This window comes from Canis aureus, chromosome 11 (genome assembly GCF_053574225.1).
Source record: "Canis aureus isolate CA01 chromosome 11, VMU_Caureus_v.1.0, whole genome shotgun sequence".
In the NCBI taxonomy this organism is placed as follows: Eukaryota; Metazoa; Chordata; class Mammalia; order Carnivora; family Canidae; genus Canis; species Canis aureus.
The window spans coordinates 30834199-30854178 of record NC_135621.1 but is presented as its reverse complement, the minus strand read 5'-3'; the positions used below and the strand labels follow the sequence as shown (position 1 = coordinate 30854178).

The 19980-nt window shown below is 54.1% G+C and overlaps 1 protein-coding gene across 1 annotated transcript in view; it reads right to left on the bottom strand.

Annotated features, from left to right (window-relative positions):
- Positions 1 to 19980, bottom strand: part of MYH9 (myosin heavy chain 9) — a 91520-nt gene that overhangs the window by 42474 nt on the left and 29066 nt on the right. Inside the window, exons 2-3 of the mRNA XM_077914658.1 lie at positions 16768 to 17119; positions 11706 to 11862 (exon numbers count right to left, since the gene is read on the bottom strand). Coding sequence (XP_077770784.1) covers positions 11706 to 11862; positions 16768 to 17100 — 490 coding nt within the window. The 5' untranslated portion in view covers positions 17101 to 17119. The remainder of the gene's footprint in view (positions 1 to 11705; positions 11863 to 16767; positions 17120 to 19980) is intronic.

The window sequence follows — 19980 nt, the reverse complement described above, 5'->3', positions numbered from 1 at the left end:
ATGGGGAGTGACTCATGGCTCCCTGTGTGCACAGCCTCAGGAGACGGATTTAGCCATTCAACACCAACAGAAAGCACTCAGTTGGGTCACCTGCTGGGTCACTTTCCTGGTCGCCAGGAAAGCCTCCAATGTGCCCACCTCAGCAAGCACAGGGGGCTGGGCATTCCTACCATCTCTGCCCCCATCTGACGGTCACTCGGGGTGGCGGGGGGGGGTGGGGGGGAGAGGACATTCAGAACAAGAGGCAAATATGAGCCACACACCCGACACCAGTGGCAGCTGCTCCCATCCTCCCCCCAAGAAATCCACGGTGCAGGGGTGCAAGGGAACTCAGCCAGGCACCCTCATGCACGTACCGCACACCCAGCTCACCACTGTGGAACTGCCCAGAGCAGGCAACCTTGCTTCCCCACTCCCGGCCCCTGTCTCCACATTCCCACAAAACAGAGACCAGGTGGCCAGGGTTGCAGGAGCCTCCACAGCATCTTCATAAGACAGATGGGACGAGGCAGGGGCTGAGGGCTGGAAGACGGGGCAGTCACCATCACCTGCCCCCCCTCCAAAGACACTGTGGCAATTGGCACGGTCTGGAATGCGCAGGGCTGTGATCCCTGGGCCTGGCCTCCCCCGCTGCCCACCCCCCACCACCCCACCCCACCGCCCCGCGCCAGCCCCAGCTGCAGGCATGTTTAGTCACTGCTCCACAAGTGGGCAAGAATGTACCTGCGCGTTCTGGCAAGCTGTAAGGCAGCAGCAGCCGATGCTACCATAAAAGGAAACATTCCCATCCCTTCCAGAAGGAACCGTTTTCCCAGGGCTGTCCAGGCCCCGTCCCTGGGATGGCTGGAATTCCTCTAATTGTGTGAGGAGGAGTCAGATGCTGGGCTGCTGAACAACAGGAAGCAGAGCCCCACAAACACACACATACACACACACACACACGGGCATGTGCACACACACACACACAGACGTGGACAAGCTGCACGAGGACGCAGAGACAAAGATGCGCATGAGCACAGGCAACACACATGAGCACATACAAGCACACATGTAAACACGGACTCGTGGCGGGGGCACGCAGGAGCCTGCGCACCTGCACGTCAGTACATACACAGAGGCCTGCATGCGTTTCAATTTCCAATCTGAGACCCAAATTCTATGCAATTTACATCCACCCCACCACCACCACTCCCTCTGCTCCTGACCTTTCACCTCCAATCCCTGAAGCATGACTATCGACACAACCCAAAAGGATACACGCCCATACTTTCATTTTACACTTTAAAGAAGCGTCAGTTCACTTTGCCAGAATATTCTTGTGGGCAAATGCTTTGGCAGGGGAAAATTGATGGAGGCCCCTCTCATCACCTCAGCTCTTATCCCCACTGCTTGGCACCCCAAATCCACCTGTCTACAGTGAAGGACACCGTGGCCCCGTGAGTCTGGAAAGGCCCGTTCAGTTCTTACAGTGAGTCTGGGTCCGTCATCTTGTGGCCTCACCACAACCTGAGAGTGAATAAGGCAGGCACCGTCCCTGTTGTACGTGTCTCTTCTCACAGTGCTTCTGGGCTTGCTCCTGAGCTCTGAAGCAACTGTTCCCAGTACTGAATGGTCAAAATTCTCAGCCGCCAACAAGCTCTCTGCCTCAGTTTACTCTGCCACACTCCAGTGCATTCCAGCGGGGACCCTCCCGAACACCCACTCCCTCAGCCCCTCCCCACACGGTCACCTCACGGCACACACACTCCAGGGCTCAGTCTGCTCTGTTGTGACTGAAGTCCTCCTTTGGGCCTATGAGACTGAAGGCTTGTTTGAAAATGCCCTTCCTTCCGCCACACCAGGAGACAGACAGCCAGACAGGAACCTCATGGCCCAGAACCATGGAGGACACCCACCAGAGACAACTCAGTTCTGGGAAACGGGTTCCTTCCTGGAATGAAGGCATGTTAGCCTGCCAGAGGCCCCAAACCCGTCCTGCCTGGTCCCTAACTTGGTGGGAGTTGAGTAGAGACAGGACACGAATCTCTCTATGGTGATTTTCAACTCTTTAAGAGAAGCAGCAGCCTTGCCTCAGATACAATCTTCTCGAATTCCTCATTTGAAGAACAGGAGATGAACACCAGAGCTGCCTGCATAATGGAGACAGGGTTCATCAGAGCACCCTTAGCAGACCACTGTCCAGGCATGCAGAGCAGTGCCAGAAGAGAGAGGACAGAGATTCCCACTCTGCACTCCCCATGGAGATGCCTGGCCCCTTGACCTCTCAGAACCAGAGGCCAGGGCATCACCAGCAGGGCTGTTCTAAGGACTGAATGACATCGGTGCCTGAAGCATGCAGAACAGCCCAGGTGCCTGGAAACATTGTCCTTAATAACCCCAGGCCTTTTGCACCTCCAGAGCTCTGCACTGTGCACCATCCCCCAAACAACAACAAAAAGGTTTTAAGTTACATGTTCAGCGATGAGGCCATTCCCTCTCCTGATTTTATTTTAAACCCCAAGCCCCCAGAGACCTTTCGGAGCTGATGGACATCCAATGCAGACAGGTGTTTCCAACCAGCTCAGAAGGCCCAACGCAGGTGGGAGGAGGGGAAACCTGACCACAGGTCTCTCACCCCAGGTACAGACGTATGCTAGGGGCTTTATTTATCGTTCACTTCCTCAGCAAGAGGAGCTGCTGATTCTTGTCCATAAAAGGCCACAAGGCTCGCAGAGTGGTGACATCAGCCCCAACAGGAAGTACAGAAGGAAGAGACCGGGCCTGGTCCACCAACAGCCGCTGCCGGGACTGACTCATCAAACTCGGAGATAAAACCTCTCGGGCCTCCTGCGGACCTGCTCTTGGAGGCACACCTGGATGAGCACTGTGCCCTCAGGATCTGTCTTCAGGCCAACCAGGCTTGATCAATGGCCGTGGGCCAAGAAAAAGGGAAAGCAAAGGGCAGGTTCAGGTTGGCTGACACACCTGCGTGGGGTGAGGCTGACGGGGTGACGCACGACCAACAGGCCTACACTTTCCATCACCCTGGGGTCGCTCACTGTGCTAACTCTTGCTCCTTGTCGCCTGGGACAGGAAGCATCAGGCTGCCCAGGGCAAATCCCTGGGCTCCAGAGTCAGTTCTCCCCAGACTCCCATGAGCGTCAGGATCTCATGGGCCAAAACGCAAAGTCTTTCACCAGGTTCAAACTGTGGAAAGACCTGTGGGTTCAAGCTCAGAACTCAGGGGGCTGGGAAGGCCCGGGGCCACCAGCACTCCTGCCCCAGGCTGCAATGAAAGAGCTGTCCACTCTCTCAGAAGTGTTGGGGGCCTTATAAACTCATCTGGGACTCTGCCCAGAGCCAGCCCCATTCACGAGCTTGGGCTATAGGCACCTGGGGACAAGTAGGGAGGTGAGAACAGTAGGTACAGCTGGCGCTCCATGTTGGCACAGGCTGCACACCGACGCCAAGCCCCAGGCCCCCTGGGTCATGGAGCCTCTGGCAGCCTGCTTGCGGAGCCACCCACTGCCCCTGGCTCCTGAGCACGCAGCGTGGTTGCCAGCAATGTCCTCTCCAAGGCACAAAGGTAGGCCCAGACCAGGGAGATGCTGGCTCAGCAGCAACCCCAGCAGGAACACAGCTGGACTTGGCCCAGAGTCTCCACCCACACCCTCCCCCAGGTGAGGCCGTGTGTGAACCCCACTGAGGCGGCCCACGTCTCTAGTCCCAGGAGGCCAAGAGGCGGAGAACAGGCACCTCCCCCAGCAGGCACCCTCGATAATTAGAAAGAAGCCCCAGGGGCTACACTTACAACTTTCATTATGGTAGAGGGCAGGCGAGGTCCCAAACAAGCCCTCTCTCAGCCAAAATGCACCCAGCCACTCACACAAGCCGAGCTGAGCTGCCGAGCTCCCGGTACGCAGGGACACCTGCCAGGAACCACTGCTGGCTGCTCAGACACCTTGTCCATGGGCAGGGCTGGGAGTGAGAACGTTCTCTGTGTGGGGCTGCTGCTGAGACAGCTCAGACAGGTTTGTCAGGGTGGAGGGAAATTCAAAAGTCACATGTGAGTGCAGACAGCCCACAGCAAACACCACTGGGATGCTCAGAGAGACCAGACCTGGAGGTCGGTCTGCTTTGCTCTTGAACCACATTCCCCTTGGGGAGCAATAGGAAAGAGAGAGGGCACCTGGGTGGCTCAGCGGTTGAGCGTCTGCCTTCAGCTCAGGGTGTCATCCTGGGGTCCTGGGATTGAGCCCTGTATTGGGCTCCCCACAAAGAGCCTGCTTCTGCCTCTGCCTGTCTCTGCCTCTCTCTGTGTGTGTCTCATGAAAGATAAAATCTTAAAAATAAAAAAAGGAGTCCCAGCGGAGTCCCAGACAAGCCCCAGTCCACAGCTCTGCAGAGCGTAGGAAGGAAGACCAACAGGACACTGAGAACAAGGTGGACAGTACCAGGCAAAGCTCTGGCTTTGCGAAATGCCCTTGGGATGAGTTTCATCAGGCTTGTTGGAGAATGGCAGGAACATCTGTGCCAGGAGGTGAACAGTAATGGCACGGAGAGACACATCCTAAAGAAGCCAGGCGCTCCCGTCGCCTTGACGAGGGTCGATCAAATGAAATGAACAGTGTGTTGGTAACTGCTAGGCGAGAATTTGCTCCCAGGGCACAACCTCTGTCCTTGGCTTTCAGCTTAGACCTTGGCCCTGCTGTATTTGTGGACTGGCTTCAGGGTGGAGACCAGATCTTCATCGAGTCACAAAGTCTGGCTGGCATGACATGCAGGGCCCCGGTCAGTATTGACTGTCGCCCAAAGGAGCACCAAGGGTCCTCAGAGTTTTCTGCAAAGGGGGACACTGGGCCAACAGCCTTGGTCCAGACCAGAAGAATTTTACAGAAGCCACTTAAAGAATCCTGACTTTCATGCCTGCAGACTTTGAGCACTGACTTTTCTCTTTAGACAATTAGTCCTGTTCTCATCTGACAGCTTAATTCCAGAAATCGGGCAGGGGGAAGGAAAGCAACCCTTTATTCTGAACACACCAACATTCAGTCCTGACCTATTGGAACACGGCTCTGCTGGAGTCTCAGAGCCAGAACCTGAGAGAACAGGAAAAACGGCGGTAAGCAGGGTTCACAGGCAGCCTGGGAGGAGCACGTCCAGGGGGCATTAAGAGCACAAAGCGGCTCAGCCATTACTGATTGTGCAGGTGACTTCTGGTTGTTTGGGGGTGAGGGGTGGTAACAGAGATGCCACGTCTTCGACCACCCTCAAAATTTCAGTTCCTGAAGAGCGCTTCATGCTTGTCCCCCACTTCAGGTGGCCTGGTGCAAAGCACAGCAGGCCTACTGGGTTGAAATTAAAAAACCAAACAGAAAAGTAAGCCAAAATAAAGCTGAATCCTTGAAAAGGATCCGTGAGCCACAGATTCCTCTTCTAGAAAGAAGATTTTACAGAAATGAGACTGGCAGGCATGACCACATCATAACTAAGCAGCCTCGTTCCAAGGAGCAGGCTTTGCTTCTGGGGGCCTAGCAGGGCAGTGGTCCGGGTTCTGCTGGGCCCAGGGCTAGGGTCACAGGCCCCCCACCCCGGGTCCCCACCACACATGGCCAGAGGATCCCTTCAGTGTCACTCAAGGGCTGCCTCCCAAGGGCACGTCGTTCCCCTGAGGCCCCCCCTGAAGCCACGTGGGCCCACGGACGTCCTGCAGCCTGCTTGGGGCCGCAGACGAGACGGGACAAGTCCGAGGCCGCGTCTGCCTGCGCACGCCCGTGTGCTACGCGGCCCTGCAGGGAGGCGCCTCTGACAAGTCACTTCCTGTGTGTGCTGCCACCCGGAGCCCCGGCTCTCACGGGCCTCCTGGAGATGAAGAAGTCCGCCTGGAGGAAGCATTTGGTTATCACCTGCATTAAGCGAGTGGGAGCGTGGAGGGAAGGAATGCAGTGCAGGGAGGGCAGGGGCGGTTCGATCAAGAGGCTGCATTTCCAGGCGCTCCCCACTACCTTCCAGGGGGCGCTCGTTATGGCCCGGCACCGTCCACACACACCTTGGGTCATCCCTGCAATAACCCTCCAAGGAAGTAGGCGTCACTAAGCCAAGAGGCCACAGGGCAAGGAAGGCTCAGTGAAAGTGGCCCCCTAGTCCACAGGGACCGACAGAGCCAGGCCCCGACCCAAATCCAGTGCAAACCCAGCTCGCTCTTCCTCACACACGTCTTGCTCCCAAGGCAAGTTGCTCCTCAGGCTGAGGCTTACAGAGGCCCAGCAAACTGGTGCCGGTGACTTTACTTGTGGAGGAGCTGGGTCATTGGCCAAAGCCCCTCACACTTTGCCCCAGCCCCCGGGCTAGGTGGGGCTCCCTGCCCGGGGCTCGCTTGCTCTCTCTCTCGAGTTCATCTCCCTGCCTCTCAGGACCTCCTCCCGTTGGGCCAGGCCTGGTGAGCGCACAGTGACCATGTGCGGCCGGGAGCGCGCCCCTCTGGGGTGGGCCAACGCGGCACCCGCGGCCTCCACGGCACAGACGGGCACTCGGGGCCTGGCTCCGGACCTCCCCGCAGACAGCGGGCCCTTTGTGTGCGGCGGCGGCGGGCAGGGCTCGCTGGCAGGGCCCGAGCCTCCTGGCGGGTGCATTCCTGCTCAAGTGGAGTCATCACATCTGTGGCTGCCTCAGCCGCCGGTCCTGGTGAGTGTGCTCGCAGTCATGCTTCACTGTACCCTTGAAGCATTTCCCCAGCGCCTCACCCACACCGTGCTTCCCACCCTCAAGAAGGCCTTGGAAAGCAGACAGCTCCCCAGAAGCAACTGGCAGGGAGAATGTGCAGAGGGAGTGAGGGCCTGCAGCCAGCCGGCGGGCCAGCAGTCCTCCAGACACAGCCAGAGGACCTGGGGCAGCAGCCCCAGGGGACAGGCACCAGGGTGGCAATCGGGAGACCGTGGTTTCTGGGGCTGACTCTGCGGGCCCTGGACAGGGCAAGTAGATCTTTATTTCTGGCCCGAAGCCTTCGGATGTGAGGCTAGTGCTAGAACTCTACCCCTTGTTTGCCCTCAAAGGTTAGTCAACCAACTGACAGAACGTGGACACGCAGTGGACACCGGGCCACTGCTTGGTGACCAGCCGCTTCCGGCGCAGCTTCCACCGAGCAGCAGGGGTGGGACTAGCACAGAGTCAAGGGTTAAATAGTTCTCAGATTAGGTTAGGCCTGGAATGAAAGCAGACCCTGCTGCCACTCCCCCAGAAACGCTGGGAGCTCATTAAAATACCATGAAGTCACCGAAAGTGAACCAAACCTGGCATTTTACCTAATCAACATTGAGGTTTTCTGCTAGTCTCGCTGGGGAGAGAACAGTGCGCAAGTCGGATTCTTCAGTGGGTGGGTTCTCCTTTCAGAACCCACATACACCCTTACCCCCAGAGGGAGACCCTGGAAGGCCAGGTCCCAGAGGAAGCCAGGAGCGCCATTTCCCAACCAGGTCACACCTTTTATAGACCATGCGCTGCTCCTGCCCTGGGACACACCCCCACGCCCCACAGGGCTGCCGCTGCCCAGAGAGGGACAGCCACACAGAGTTCATGCCCATCCTCAGTGTGCCTTTACAGAATCCCAAGGAACGGTTCAATCCCCAAGGCAGGAAGACCCATTACTGGCCAGGACAACAAATTAACCAAAGGGAAAAGCCAGGGTTGGAAGGGTAAACCAACCAAGTTACCACGGGACTTTAATTAAACCCAAGGTTGAGGATTAAAACAAACAAAACTGCCAGGCACGTCTGGGCTGCCCTGGAACCGCTTATTGACACATACCTGCCAGCCTTTCCACAGGATCCGACCTCTGCAGTGCCTTCCCCGCCACCCCTGGCCTCAGTGGCCACACCTTCCCCTCAACTCGCAAGACACCTGACACCTGCTGAAGCCATGCTGGCACCAGGTGTAGGTAGCAGCTTGTCTTGTCATATAGCCATGGCCCCAGATGTCTGGGTACAAACACGTCTCATCCCTCCCCCTGGACTGCCAGGGCCTCCAGTGCCAGAATAATGTACTAGACCTCTTGGTATTCTGGCACTTTCTATGTCCTATCTCCATGGACTCCTCCAGCGCGCCAATGCTGCCATGCCCCATCCCGTGCCCATGGCAGACAGCACTAATCTATCCCAACATTCCTTGGCTTTGAGTCTTGGATCTTTGACATGCCAGGCCCAGAGGCACTACTGATCCACAGGAGTCGATACTCAATAAAAATAATCTGCAGTGCTTGGTCCAGTGGTGCTCAAGTGGGGGCACTTCAGCCCACCCCTGCCCACCTTGGGAAATTTGGTGGCAAGGTCTGCAGACATTTCTGGTTGTCACCAGAAGAAGGAGGGAGCTGCTGGCATCTAGTAGGTAGAGGCCAGGTTGCCGCTAAATATCCTACAATGCATAGAACAAGCCCCCCACACCCAAGGGAGGATTCTCCGGCCCCAAAGCCAAAGTCCGCCAAGTTTGAGAAACCCTGGCTTACTTAGTCTGATACACGCGCAGAGTGACCATATGATTTATCATCCAAACTGGGCAGCTTTTCAAAGTGAAAAATGAATACTAATACTAACTACAGGACAAGCGGCACTCATCAGGACTCACAGATGAAAGACAGGGAGGCCCCAGGAACAGGCAAAAGGAGCTCATCTCATAAAAGTCCCCAGACAAAGACACCAACTACCTTATTTGGCAGAGTAAGTGCTAGTATGCCATAAGCCACAGGCAGCTCAGGGAGGAAACCCTTTTCTAGTTCCCGTTTAGAGAAAAAGCAAAAAAGGAACTAACTGTGCTTTTTAAGAGGTGAGGGGCAGAGAACACCCCTGTTCTCCCCACAGAGCCTGTGCTAAGAAGTTCATCCTAACAGCCACTGACCCTGAAGCATCACTGTCCACACCTGACTTAGGGCGACAACCACAACTCCTCTCAAGAACTTTCTTTGCTTAGTGAACCACCTTATCCTTAACAGGAGAGCCAACTTCTCTTAAATAACTTCCTCTCTGCTCCAAGGGAAAAAAAACCTGTTGCTAAGTGCTTTGCAGGTCAGCTGTAAACAACGAGAAGGGATTTGGAAATGTTCTCAGTAGGTCCCCACGGAGGCTAATGGCTGCACCAAGTCCGGCATTCATGAAGGAGGGGAGGGAAAGGCTCGCAGGCTGAAGGTCAGAGATTACGGGGACCCAGCACCCCCACAGATTATTAAAAAGAGGCACCAGCACCTCTGGCTTCCTGGGTCCAGAATGGATTTCCATCCCTGGTCTCCAAAGAATGAAACACCTTCCCGCTTGCTCTCATAATTTGGGGAGCTCATGGCTTCCTGTCAAGGCCATTCTGCTATGGCCAAGACTCTCTGGTCAACACAAAGGAAAGCTCCAGCCTTCTGCAGATCGCTCTCTTTATTTCAATGACCTCCAACCTACAGAGCTGACTTTTGGCCCTTTAAATGTTTTTGTCGTTGGATAAAAATTGGTCAAATCTCTTCAAGAAGGAGTCATGCAGACTGTCGGAAGAAAGGCTGGGAGTCCAGTTCCCAGAACTCCAGCCGCTGTTGTCACGCTCTGCATCATGACATTGTTCTTGCGATAATGGCTTGCCTGACAGTCAAGGAAGCCGATGTGCTAGAAAACCATTCAAATCCAGGATCCAAGGATGGGAACATGCCCTAATTCAACAGCGCAGGGCTCAGGAAGACTCCAGGGTGAATTTGCACCGGGCCAATTAGCACAGCTAGGAGAAAACTGACTCATAACCTCTAGAGACATAGACTCAGGGTCTTCTGGAATCTCACAGAATGTTCTCCAACCAGATTGCTTTAGTTAGCACTTTGAAACACACATCCTACTTTAAAACTAAAGGGCTGGCTTCCTCCAGAAATTTTCATAGACATAAACATAAGCCAAAGGCTAGGCCCAACTTGTACGTCCTGCATAATTCATCAAGCTTGGCAATGAAATGCCTTCCCCACAACACCGTGCAGAACGAGACAGACTTGCTCACTGTCCCTTCAAACCGCTACACCAGGGACTGACTCTGCTAATACAACAAGGTTCTCTACCACCACTGCCCAGCTTCACTGCAATTTTAAAGAAAAAAAAATATGCACATGTACGAGGATTTGGAAAACCACTATCGATATGAAGTCATGAGAATTCAGCCCTGCCTGGAAGTTGGGCTTGACTGGGAATTACACGAAATGCCACCACATGCCAAGCATTCAGCTGAGCTCAAGAATATATAGGTGACACGGGCCCTGTCCATGTCTAGGAGAGAAAACCAAATGTGTAAACACCTAAGTCAAAGTATCACTAAATCTAGCCCAGATATCCTCCCTGGAAGGCAGGAAAGCTTTAGTCTTATGTTTAACAAGAGATTAGGGACCTGCCAGGCATTGCAAGTAGTTGGCATGGGCAAGGTGGCTGGACGCAGGAAGGCCCGGGAGAAAAATGTAAGCAGGTCCATGTGGCAGGAAAGTCAGAGGAAGGCAGGAAGCCAATTACAAGGGCGCTGTTTGTGGCTAGTGGGTTCTGGGGTTACCTCTGGGGCCATGAGGAGCCTTTTCGAGTTTTTTTCAAGATTTCAAATCAAGGAGTTTGATCAGATTTGCATTCTAGAAAGATGACCCTCTGCTGAAAGTAGAGGGAGGGCTCTAAAAGTGAAGGTTAAGAGGTCACAGCAACAGTGCAGGCGAAAACCGTTGGGAGGCCATAACTGAGGTCATGGCCACAGGATAAAAGAGGGGCAAGGCGGTGAGAAATATGGAAGGAGATTAAATCTATAGGCAGTGCTAATGGACCCAAGAAAAGGAGGTAGAAAGAGAGCAGAGAGGGGAGGAACAGCCAGGTTCCGGACCTGGGTGGCTGGAGAAACGGCAGCCCGAAGCAAAGGGAGCTGCTGAGTCCCAGTCCTCAGCCAGAATGTGCTGGCAAAGCCATTCGAGCGGATGTGTCCAGCATCCAGAGGAATACAGGAGCGAGCGATGAGGCCCTGAGGGGCACCAATGCGCAGAGGCAAGAGAGGGGCAGGAGAGAACCATGCAGAGGGCCAGGCACCGATTTGGAGAACCAGAAAGAGGGTCACACAGGAAGGAAGGGCTTTCCAAAGGACTGGTCAAGATTGTCCAACGCTGGGGAGAGGTTAGGTAAGAGAAGAACACATGAGTACCGTGGATTTAGCAATGCAGAAGGGAGGGTAACCTTTGTCGGACAATCTGCAGAAGGGGTGAGGGAGGCCTGTGGAGCAGGCACTTCCTCTACAAAGCTCCACTATGATCAGAGAGACAGCAGAGACAAACCAGAGGAGGTGCAGAACCCAGGAGAGATTTGGTGTCTGTTTCTTAATGATGGGAAAAACTCAAGCATGTTTCTCGACCATGGGGAAGGAGCAAGAAGAAAAGATATGAAAAGCCAGGAGGAAAGGGAGTAACTGGTAGAAGAAGGGGCCTGGAAGTGAGGAGACTGGCACAGAGTCTGGACAAGAATGAGAAATAGCAATAATTAGGAATTGTATTTTTTTAAAGCTTCTAGAACACTCTCTCAACATATAAACACGTCCTTTGATAGCCATTGACCTTGGTTCTCACACACCAGCTCAGAGGTCTCCATAATGCACGGCGCCACCACCAGATCACTGTGACACTGAATGTGAATGAGCACCTGCAACGGTGTCCATGAGGCTGCAGGTGAAGACTCAGCCACCAGGAAGGCCGAGGCACTCACCTTGCATCATACTCCTGTAGGCGGTGTCTGTGATGGCATAGATGTGGGGGGGCATCTCATGCCTCTTCTTGCCCTTGTACATTTCCACGATCTCTTCGGAGTAGATGGGCAGGTTCTTATAAGGATTGATGACCACACAGAACAGGCCTGAATAGGTCTAAAGAAAAGAGGAGCAAACAGAAATGGGTTAGGAAGTCTTGGTTCTTGGTAGCGTGCAAACTTCTGTGGCAAAGTTCCTGCCAACAAGGGCCGGGAGTCAGGCTGACGTGAAAGCACCCCCTACAGCCCCTCGCTCCCTGTGCCCTGCCCTGCTGCAGGTGTAGCGGCGCCCACCACCAGCTCTGCGTGTTGGGTGAGGGTCCTCCCTCAACTGCATGATCGCTGTCAGCTTTGCATGCCAACAAGCTGGTGCCTCGGGCGAGATCCGCACACAGCAAGACAGTAGAAATCCGGTTACAAAACTCAGATCCGAGGACAGTAAGAGATGTGTCTGTCATCGTGAGAGGCAGAGAGAAAAGGATTCAGCTGCAGCAAGCAAACTGCAGAAACACCAAGTGTTCTGCCCTGAAGGCCTCTCATGAAGATATTCAAGCCTCAACTTCTCCAGCACTGAGAAAAACTCATGGCCCACCCCACCCAACCAGATCTTCTGTGGGAGAGGACATATTACAGACAGCTCTCTCCCTCAAATCTTCTGGAGACATTCACATGGCAATCCCTCAAAAACTCAAAGATCATTTCCCCGTCCCCTGTGAGCCTTCTCCAAGACGCGAGTCTCCTCTGAAGGGGAGCCCACTTAGCCAACACCCTTGATGTGAGGCACCCCAAAACACACCCACCCAGTACTCCAAGGCTGATCTGACCAGGTTAAAAAATCAGACCCCAGGGTCAGATGTCCTGAGTTCCAATCCCAGCAAGGCAAGTTTCTTAACCTCTCTCCCTTCCGTTTTTCAATCTCCAAAATGGGGACAGACCCTCGGCTGCCTCACAGAGTAGTTATCAGGATTGACACAGCACCCAGCACAGCGCTGTGAGCAGGTCAGGAGAGCAGATGCCAGCGGCAACCATCTAGACAGATCTTCCTTCAGTGTCTTATGGTCAATTCACATTAATTTGTGACTACTCTTTCCCTAATAACCTGCTTCTTTTTCTTCCAAGATCCTTCTTCCTGGCCGAAGAAGAAGAAGAAGAAGAAGAAGAAGAAGAAGAAGAAGAAAAGAGACCCCTCACAAGCTGGGCAAGACTCCTGAGACCACCCAGGTGGCAGGTGTTCATCTGGGGGGTGCAGCTGTCTTTAACCCTCCAGAGCAACCCAAGCACCCTCTTCTGAGGACAATGCACCAAAGGACCGGAAGCAGCCGCGCAAAGCCAAGATTCACACACACCTATGGCCCTTGACTCTGTGGAGTGACAGCTGAGGGTCAGGAGGCAGTTCAAGGCAGAGCTGGGAGCAGCCCTGGCTCTCCTGCCACCACCAGTGCAGAGCATCCTGGTCAGGGGCCAGTTCTCTGCACCCGTGTCTTTCTGTTTGCGTCATGATATCACCTCACTGTCTGGGGCTGTGCCCCTCAATCCTACAGCAGCCAACACCTAAGGGCGCTGTGCTATGGGCCAACCCGGCCCCCTCCAGCCCCGGCCTCCCTAGTCCTGTCCAAACAGAAGATGGATCTAGTGGCTGAACCTAAAGACAGGTTCCACACAGGAACCAGTCGGGAGGACAAAGGCCCTTCCCAGCCTGGGCCAAGAGCAATGGCACTTGGACTTTGCAAGCAGAAGTTAAACACAGGAAGCAGAACTGGGGAGGGACCCAGTAACCTACAGCGGCCTGCGTGCAGAAGAGCAGCCAAGTTTGCAAATGACCAAGTGTGTTTGGCTGCCTCTTCTGTTTGGAGGCGGGGACTCGGGGCTCTCTGCTTTTCTTTCTTCCTGGGATAATCGGTCATTTGCCTTCCCTCCAACTACTTTTTCACGAGGGACGGGGGAAAGCTCCAAGGCAAAGCAGTCTGCACGTGGTGCTGGCCACCTGCAGCGCGGGTTATCACAGGCAGATGAGAGAAAAGCGGGAGACTTCTGGTTTTTCCCTGGGGGGCAGGGATGAAGAGGAAGGCGGTCAGGGAGCAGTGAGGTCATCCCAGGAGCTCAGAAACAATTGAGCTCTGTTTCTGGGGTTTGAGAAAACCCACACTCTAGGAAATCAGCCCGATGAAAGCCAAGGACACATGGCCACACTTTTAGGGTGTGCCTCGGAGCCAGATGTTTGCAAACAGCTGTCTGTGACAGCAAAAGGGGACTGGGGGTTCCTGGGACCAGGCTTTCTGACAGCTGGGTGGGCAGATGGTCCTGCGGATGGTTCTCTTTGCAGAGCTCCAAAGGTCTCTGGGCTAATCTCATCAAACCAGCAGGTGTGAGCCCTACAGCCCAGGTGGGAAGATGGAGACCTGCCGGCAAGCCTCCCTCTGGATGCTCCTGGAGGTGCGGACAGAGAGCAAGTGGCTCTCTCCCCCACGGCCACGCCAGGGAGCTGCTCCATTCACGGGCCACAGAGGCTCTTTGTGATCGGCCGCCCCCTATCCCAGAGCTCACCCCCCGGGGAAACAGGCAGAGCAGCTGTGGGCCAGGATTAGCCACGCCGCCCACAACACCAGGCAAACCCGCTGCACAAAGGCTCCCGGGTCGCAATTTGGAACGACGTGTGCAGAGAGGTGGACCATGAATGAGGCGGTGGCCCCCTGCCCAGCGGCTTTGATCCCCCCCGCAGCTCTGCACCTGCTGGGGTCCCCATTAGGGCAATTGCAGAGACAATCGACTTCCCTTATGGGGAGGATGCTTAGGAAGGGGGCTGGTGTGAGGCAGGAGGAACGGCGCAGGAGGGGACAGATGCAGGAGTTCGGGCCTCCAACCAGAGTTCTGCCTCTCGAGGACAACCCACGCTTTCAGAGGAAAGATGAAGCAACTAACAGTGAACACACTTTAGTACTATTTCCCTTTGTGGGAGAGCAGACCGTGGGCAGCCAGCCAGTAGCGGCAAGCGCAGGCCCCCCGATGAGCGTCAGGCTCACCAAATCCCTCGCAGGACAAAGGTGAACAGAGACACCAGTGAAGGCCTCACAGAGGACCAGCTGCCTTCACTAAGAGAGCCCAGGCCCTGCCATGAACCAGGTGCAGGCTGGCACTTGCACACTTCTCACCAGCGAAGAAGTGAGGCTCGTGGTAGCCATGGTGTGTGGTGGGGAAAGGATCTGAACCGGGTCCTGGAGGCTCCAACTCTCACGCCGTTAATCACTCTGCTTCCCTAAGCAAAGCCCACGTCGGCTTAGGGACCCACCAGGATGGGTACAATGAGCGATGGAGGCTGCCCAGGGGGCATCCCACTCCCAGATGATGGGACTCAGCTCCCAGCGGGCACAACAGACAAGCAATGCTTCCTTAAAGGTCCCTAGTCTTTCTGCAAGCCTCCAATTCTGAATTTCAGTGGTCAAGATCCCTAGGGACAGAGGCTTTGAATTCTGTCCATACAATGTTCTTATGAAGAAAGAGGCAGCCAGGCTGAGGGTCAAGATACCTGAGCTCCAGTCTCAGGCTGTATGACTCTGTGCTGGGCTCTGGCCCTCTCTGGGCCTCAGCTTTCCCCACTTGCCATATGAGCAGATAGGACTAAGCTGGTTTATAAAAAAGGACTTCCAGGAGGACCATTCTGTGTATGTCCTCACTGGTGGGTCCTGACTAATCAGGCTCATCCCCCAAAGGGTAGTCATCAATGGCAAGAGATTAAGAACCTCCCTATCATAAACCAATTTAGCAATCAGCAAGGAAACACAGCTCTGGCATGCTATCTGTCCCAATCAGGAGCTCTGGGCAACCCAGGATGGTCCATGGCTCCACAGAGGACTTTGGCACATTGCAGGGCACTCGGAAGTCCCTGACCAGTGTGCTGGGGAAGTGCCCTACGGAAACGTGTGCTGAAGTCACCCTCAGATTATAGAGAAAATAAAATGGCTTACTGAGGGGGCCACTTACCATCCTTGAGCCCAATGTCCTTTATTTACATATGTGATCATCAACAAAGCCCCAGATCCAAGGCTTGGTCTCCCCACCAAAAGGGTTATAAGACTCTCGAGATGTTTTCTTCCTCCAATTCAAACACATTTTGAGAACTGTTTTTATTCAGCTCCAAGACTGAGAAGGCCAAGGTGAACGTAACAACATATTCAAACAAAGAGCTATTTTAGGAATAATAAGAGCCAGATATCTCTTCCCTACCTGAGACAAAACTAGAAGGAAATACCTTGGAACTGAACAGAAGAAAGAAGGAACTAGAAAGAACTCTGTGGCCCTAGGACCATAAGATCTTGGAGCCTATTACACAGGAGATGGGGCAACGCCCCTCCTCTGATGTTTTCTAAAGCGGTGACAAGCGGTCTTTCTGCGAAGGTGGCCCCGCTGGACAGAAGACAGAGAAAGGGCTGCTCCTTGTCCTCTGCAGGCTCCGGGCCTTACACACGTGCCGTTCTCAGATGCTAAGCCTGCTACGGCACCAGAACTAATGTGCCGCATGGGCTGCAGGTGCAAGCCTCGCTCCTGATGCTCGTCTCTGCCCAAAACACATTCCCCGGGGAAATAAGGCACGCCGCTAGGCCTCTACGAAGAACAAGATGGCAGAGGGTCCCAAAAAGAGCCTGGGCAAGCGGGGAGGGGGAAGGGGACCAGGTGGTGCAGGAGGACAAGGTGGGAAACCAGGACACGGCATTCCCTCGGTTTTGAAAGAACTACCCTTCCTACCTCCACCAAGCCTGAGGAACAAGGCCCAAGGGTGGGCACAGCCCACCCACACCGTGATACACTCCTCCCTCCAGGCGACCTAAAACAGGCGTCCTGGTGTGATCTCAGCTACGCAGAGAAAAGCTAAAACAGAACACTCCATTAGGACACCCGCAGGCCAAGGTTCGAGGTCGTCACCCCAGCTTTCCTCAAGTCCCCTACTCCCCCAGGGCACCAGCGCCAGGCCAATGAGGGTGAAGGGACAGAGCCAGACCTCCCACCCCGGGCCCCAGGCCCCACTTACGTAGATGAGCCCTGAGTAGTAGCGTTCCTTGAGGTTGTGCAACACGGAGGCTTCGTTGAGGCACGTGAGCTCCGCCATGTCCTCCACCTTGGAGAACTTGGGTGGGTTCATCTTCTGGATGTCATCCTTGTTCACCTTCACCTTCTTCCCGTTCTCCACCAGCTCCACGATGGCCTCCTCGCCCACCTCCTCCTTGAGGCTGGCGGGCTCAAAGCCGCTCTTGTCGGAAGGCACCCATACCAGCTTCTTAGCAGCCCAGTCGGCCTGGGCCAGCGGGTTATTGATGAAGTTTTTATCCACATAGAGATACTTATCGGCAGCTTGCTGCGCCATGGTGACTCACAGCCAGGACCTACAGCAGACACAAGGACAGAACGTCAGACACAGGGACCTCAGCTGCACGAGGCCCGCTAGAGCCCTCTTATCAGCACTGGAGTAGAACAAAACTTGTCAAACCAGGCTGCACAGCTTCCAGAACTTTCCCGCTCTCCATTTTTGAGAAAAAGATGCCCGTGATTGAAAAAACAAGTTGTCATTAGAGCCTCTGTAAGAAAATCATGGTAAGGCAGATCCTAGGATCCATCCACAATCACACAGACCTATTAACTCCCGTGGTGCCGAATGACAAGCCTTAGTTGAGTTGCACAAACAGATGGAACTATGGTCACTATGCTACATGCACTGAGGCAGAAAAGAGACCACGCAATTTAAGAGCACTTCCAACAAAAGCAAGTTTCTAATTAGCCCTCCCAAAAAGGGCAACAAGCTACAAACCGCGCATAGCGGAAGTTGCCAGTTTAAAAAACTTTTTATTTCAGAGTCAACGAAGAGCGGAAAAAAACCACCACCACCACCACCACAACACACCAATATGTTGCCAAGAGATGATAAGTCCACCTTGAGAATACAGCCAAAGAAATAAGGCTTGAGGAAAAGAAGTCAGGCTCCAGGAAACATCATGAGCAGTAAGAGTGCTTCCCTTCTGGGGCACTAATGCGAAGGCAGCCTTCACAATCCATGTCTCGGAGAACATGTGTGTTTGCTTTTTTTCAAAACTCATTTGCAAAATAAAGATGAAATAATAATCCCTTACACCTGTGTGGTTTTAATGGTTTATGAAACTGCTTTCACACGCACTTGGCCACCTGGAAAGATCCTCATCCTAACTCTGTACGGTAGGGGGGCACCTGGGTGGCTCAATAGTTGAGCGTCTGGCTTTGGCTCAGGGTGTGATCCCAGGTCCTGGGATCAAGTCCCAAATCAGGCTCCCTGTGGGGCACCTGCCTCTCCCTCTGCCTATGTCTCTACCTCTGTGTCTCTCACGACACATAAATAAAATCTTAAAAACAAACAAACAACTCTATAGGGTAAGAAAGATGTGTGCTTCATCCCATTTTACAGACAAGGAAACGGAGCTCGCTGGAGGAACCTCGAGGTCCCCCTGGGCAGACTGGTCCCATGGCCTTTCCACAGGATAACCACAGTGCTTATTCCTGCTCAAAGGCTCAGGCTAGGACCTGCTGGGAGGACAGCTGGTTTAGGTAAACAGAACACAGGACTTAGAAACTGTGGTCTGAGACAGAGCCAGCTCACAGCCACCGGAGGAGCATCCCAGAAGCTCACAGCCCAGTTCACAACACAGGAAGGCCTTTTCCTTATGAGGTCAAGGTCCCTTCCCCAGGCCCAGGAAGCCAGGAGGACCCCAGATCCAAATCCAGAGTTACCTGGGCTTTCACACTTCTAGATCCCAACAGGGACCTGGATGCCAATGAGGCTAGAGATTTGGGAGGGAGAGAACAAAAGGAAAAGTCTGGGCCGCCCAGGCCTTCTTATCTGGGCTCATTAAATGCTTTCCAGATCAAGACTAAGGGGCTCCTCTGGACATGCTCCAGGAAAGGGGTTGTTTTCCAGGAAATCTGCTCGCTCGCCACCCCCACCCCCCACAGGAGGGAAGGCAAGTCCATGGAACAGAGCCTGGCAGCCTCCCCAGCAACCTCAGCCAGTGGCTCTGTTTATATTCCCAGCCAAGCAAACCCTCACAGACCCTCTTAGGGGACCAGGGGTATCATCCACCTGCAAGGACCACTCCCTGAAAGAAAGCAGGGCCCAGAGTCAGACAGCAGTCCACAAGGCAGGAAGGGATGGCCTGGCTTCATCTGTGTGGGGCTGGGGTCTCAGGAGGCTGCAGTCCCCAAGCCACGCCAGCTGACTTCCGACTGTCCAGGCTCCCACACCCGCCAGGCCATCCAAGCAAATCAAAGGCTTCCCTCTGCCAGAGTACATATCAGCTGTCCTCTCCCTCTCTGCCATCCAGCTGACCACTAACTAGCCAGGCAGCCTCAAGTCTTAGGACCCAGGCTCTCGAAATCAATCTCTCCAACAAGCCACTGTCCTGGTTGAGGACTTGGAACGATCACACAGCACAGGGCTTCACAGGCTGTTGGTTCTGAACCTTTCTGCAAACTTCAAGCCTGAAATGGACATTCAATCTCCCATCAACATGCAAAAAGGGATTCACTTGAACGCTGTCCCCCAAAATCCTAAGTCACTGCTGGTTAAGAGTTCTAGAGAAGACACCTGAGGATATCACATGCTCTTTACGAGATCCCTCCAAGAGGAAGGAAAGGGGATAGTCATTAGGTAACCTACCAACATCAAGCTCTCTTAACCATCAATCACCCTGCAAAAGATCTTTTATTATCCTCAATTTATAAATGAGAAAACAGGCTCAGAGAGGGCAAGGTACTTGCCCAGAGTCACCCAGTCCAGTCATGGGGTAGGGCTCTAACCCAGATCCGCCTGCCCCTGCCCACCCCACCCCACTCTAGGCTCTTCCTAGCACACTTGTGCTGGGGTCCCTCAGATGAAGTCAGACTGGCATGGGAGCCAGGTCAAACTGTCGATGCAGTGAGTGGGACATGGGATGTGTGGGGGAATACATCCCACAGTACTCAAAAGATGAGTTTGATCGGGCAGGCAGGGAAGCTGACTGAGTCTTCCCAGTGTGGCCAGTTCAGAAAGCAGAGCACAGTGGAATTTTAACGTTCTCACTCCCGTGGCCAACTACTGTCCATGACAGCAGCCCATCAGTGATGGCACAAGGACTTCTGGCCTCTGCAGACTCACTTCATCCCAGCAACACCAGCCCTGGTAGAACCAATACAAAGAAACCATCTGGTGGCCTGGCACCTCGGCAGCACACAGATTCCCTCC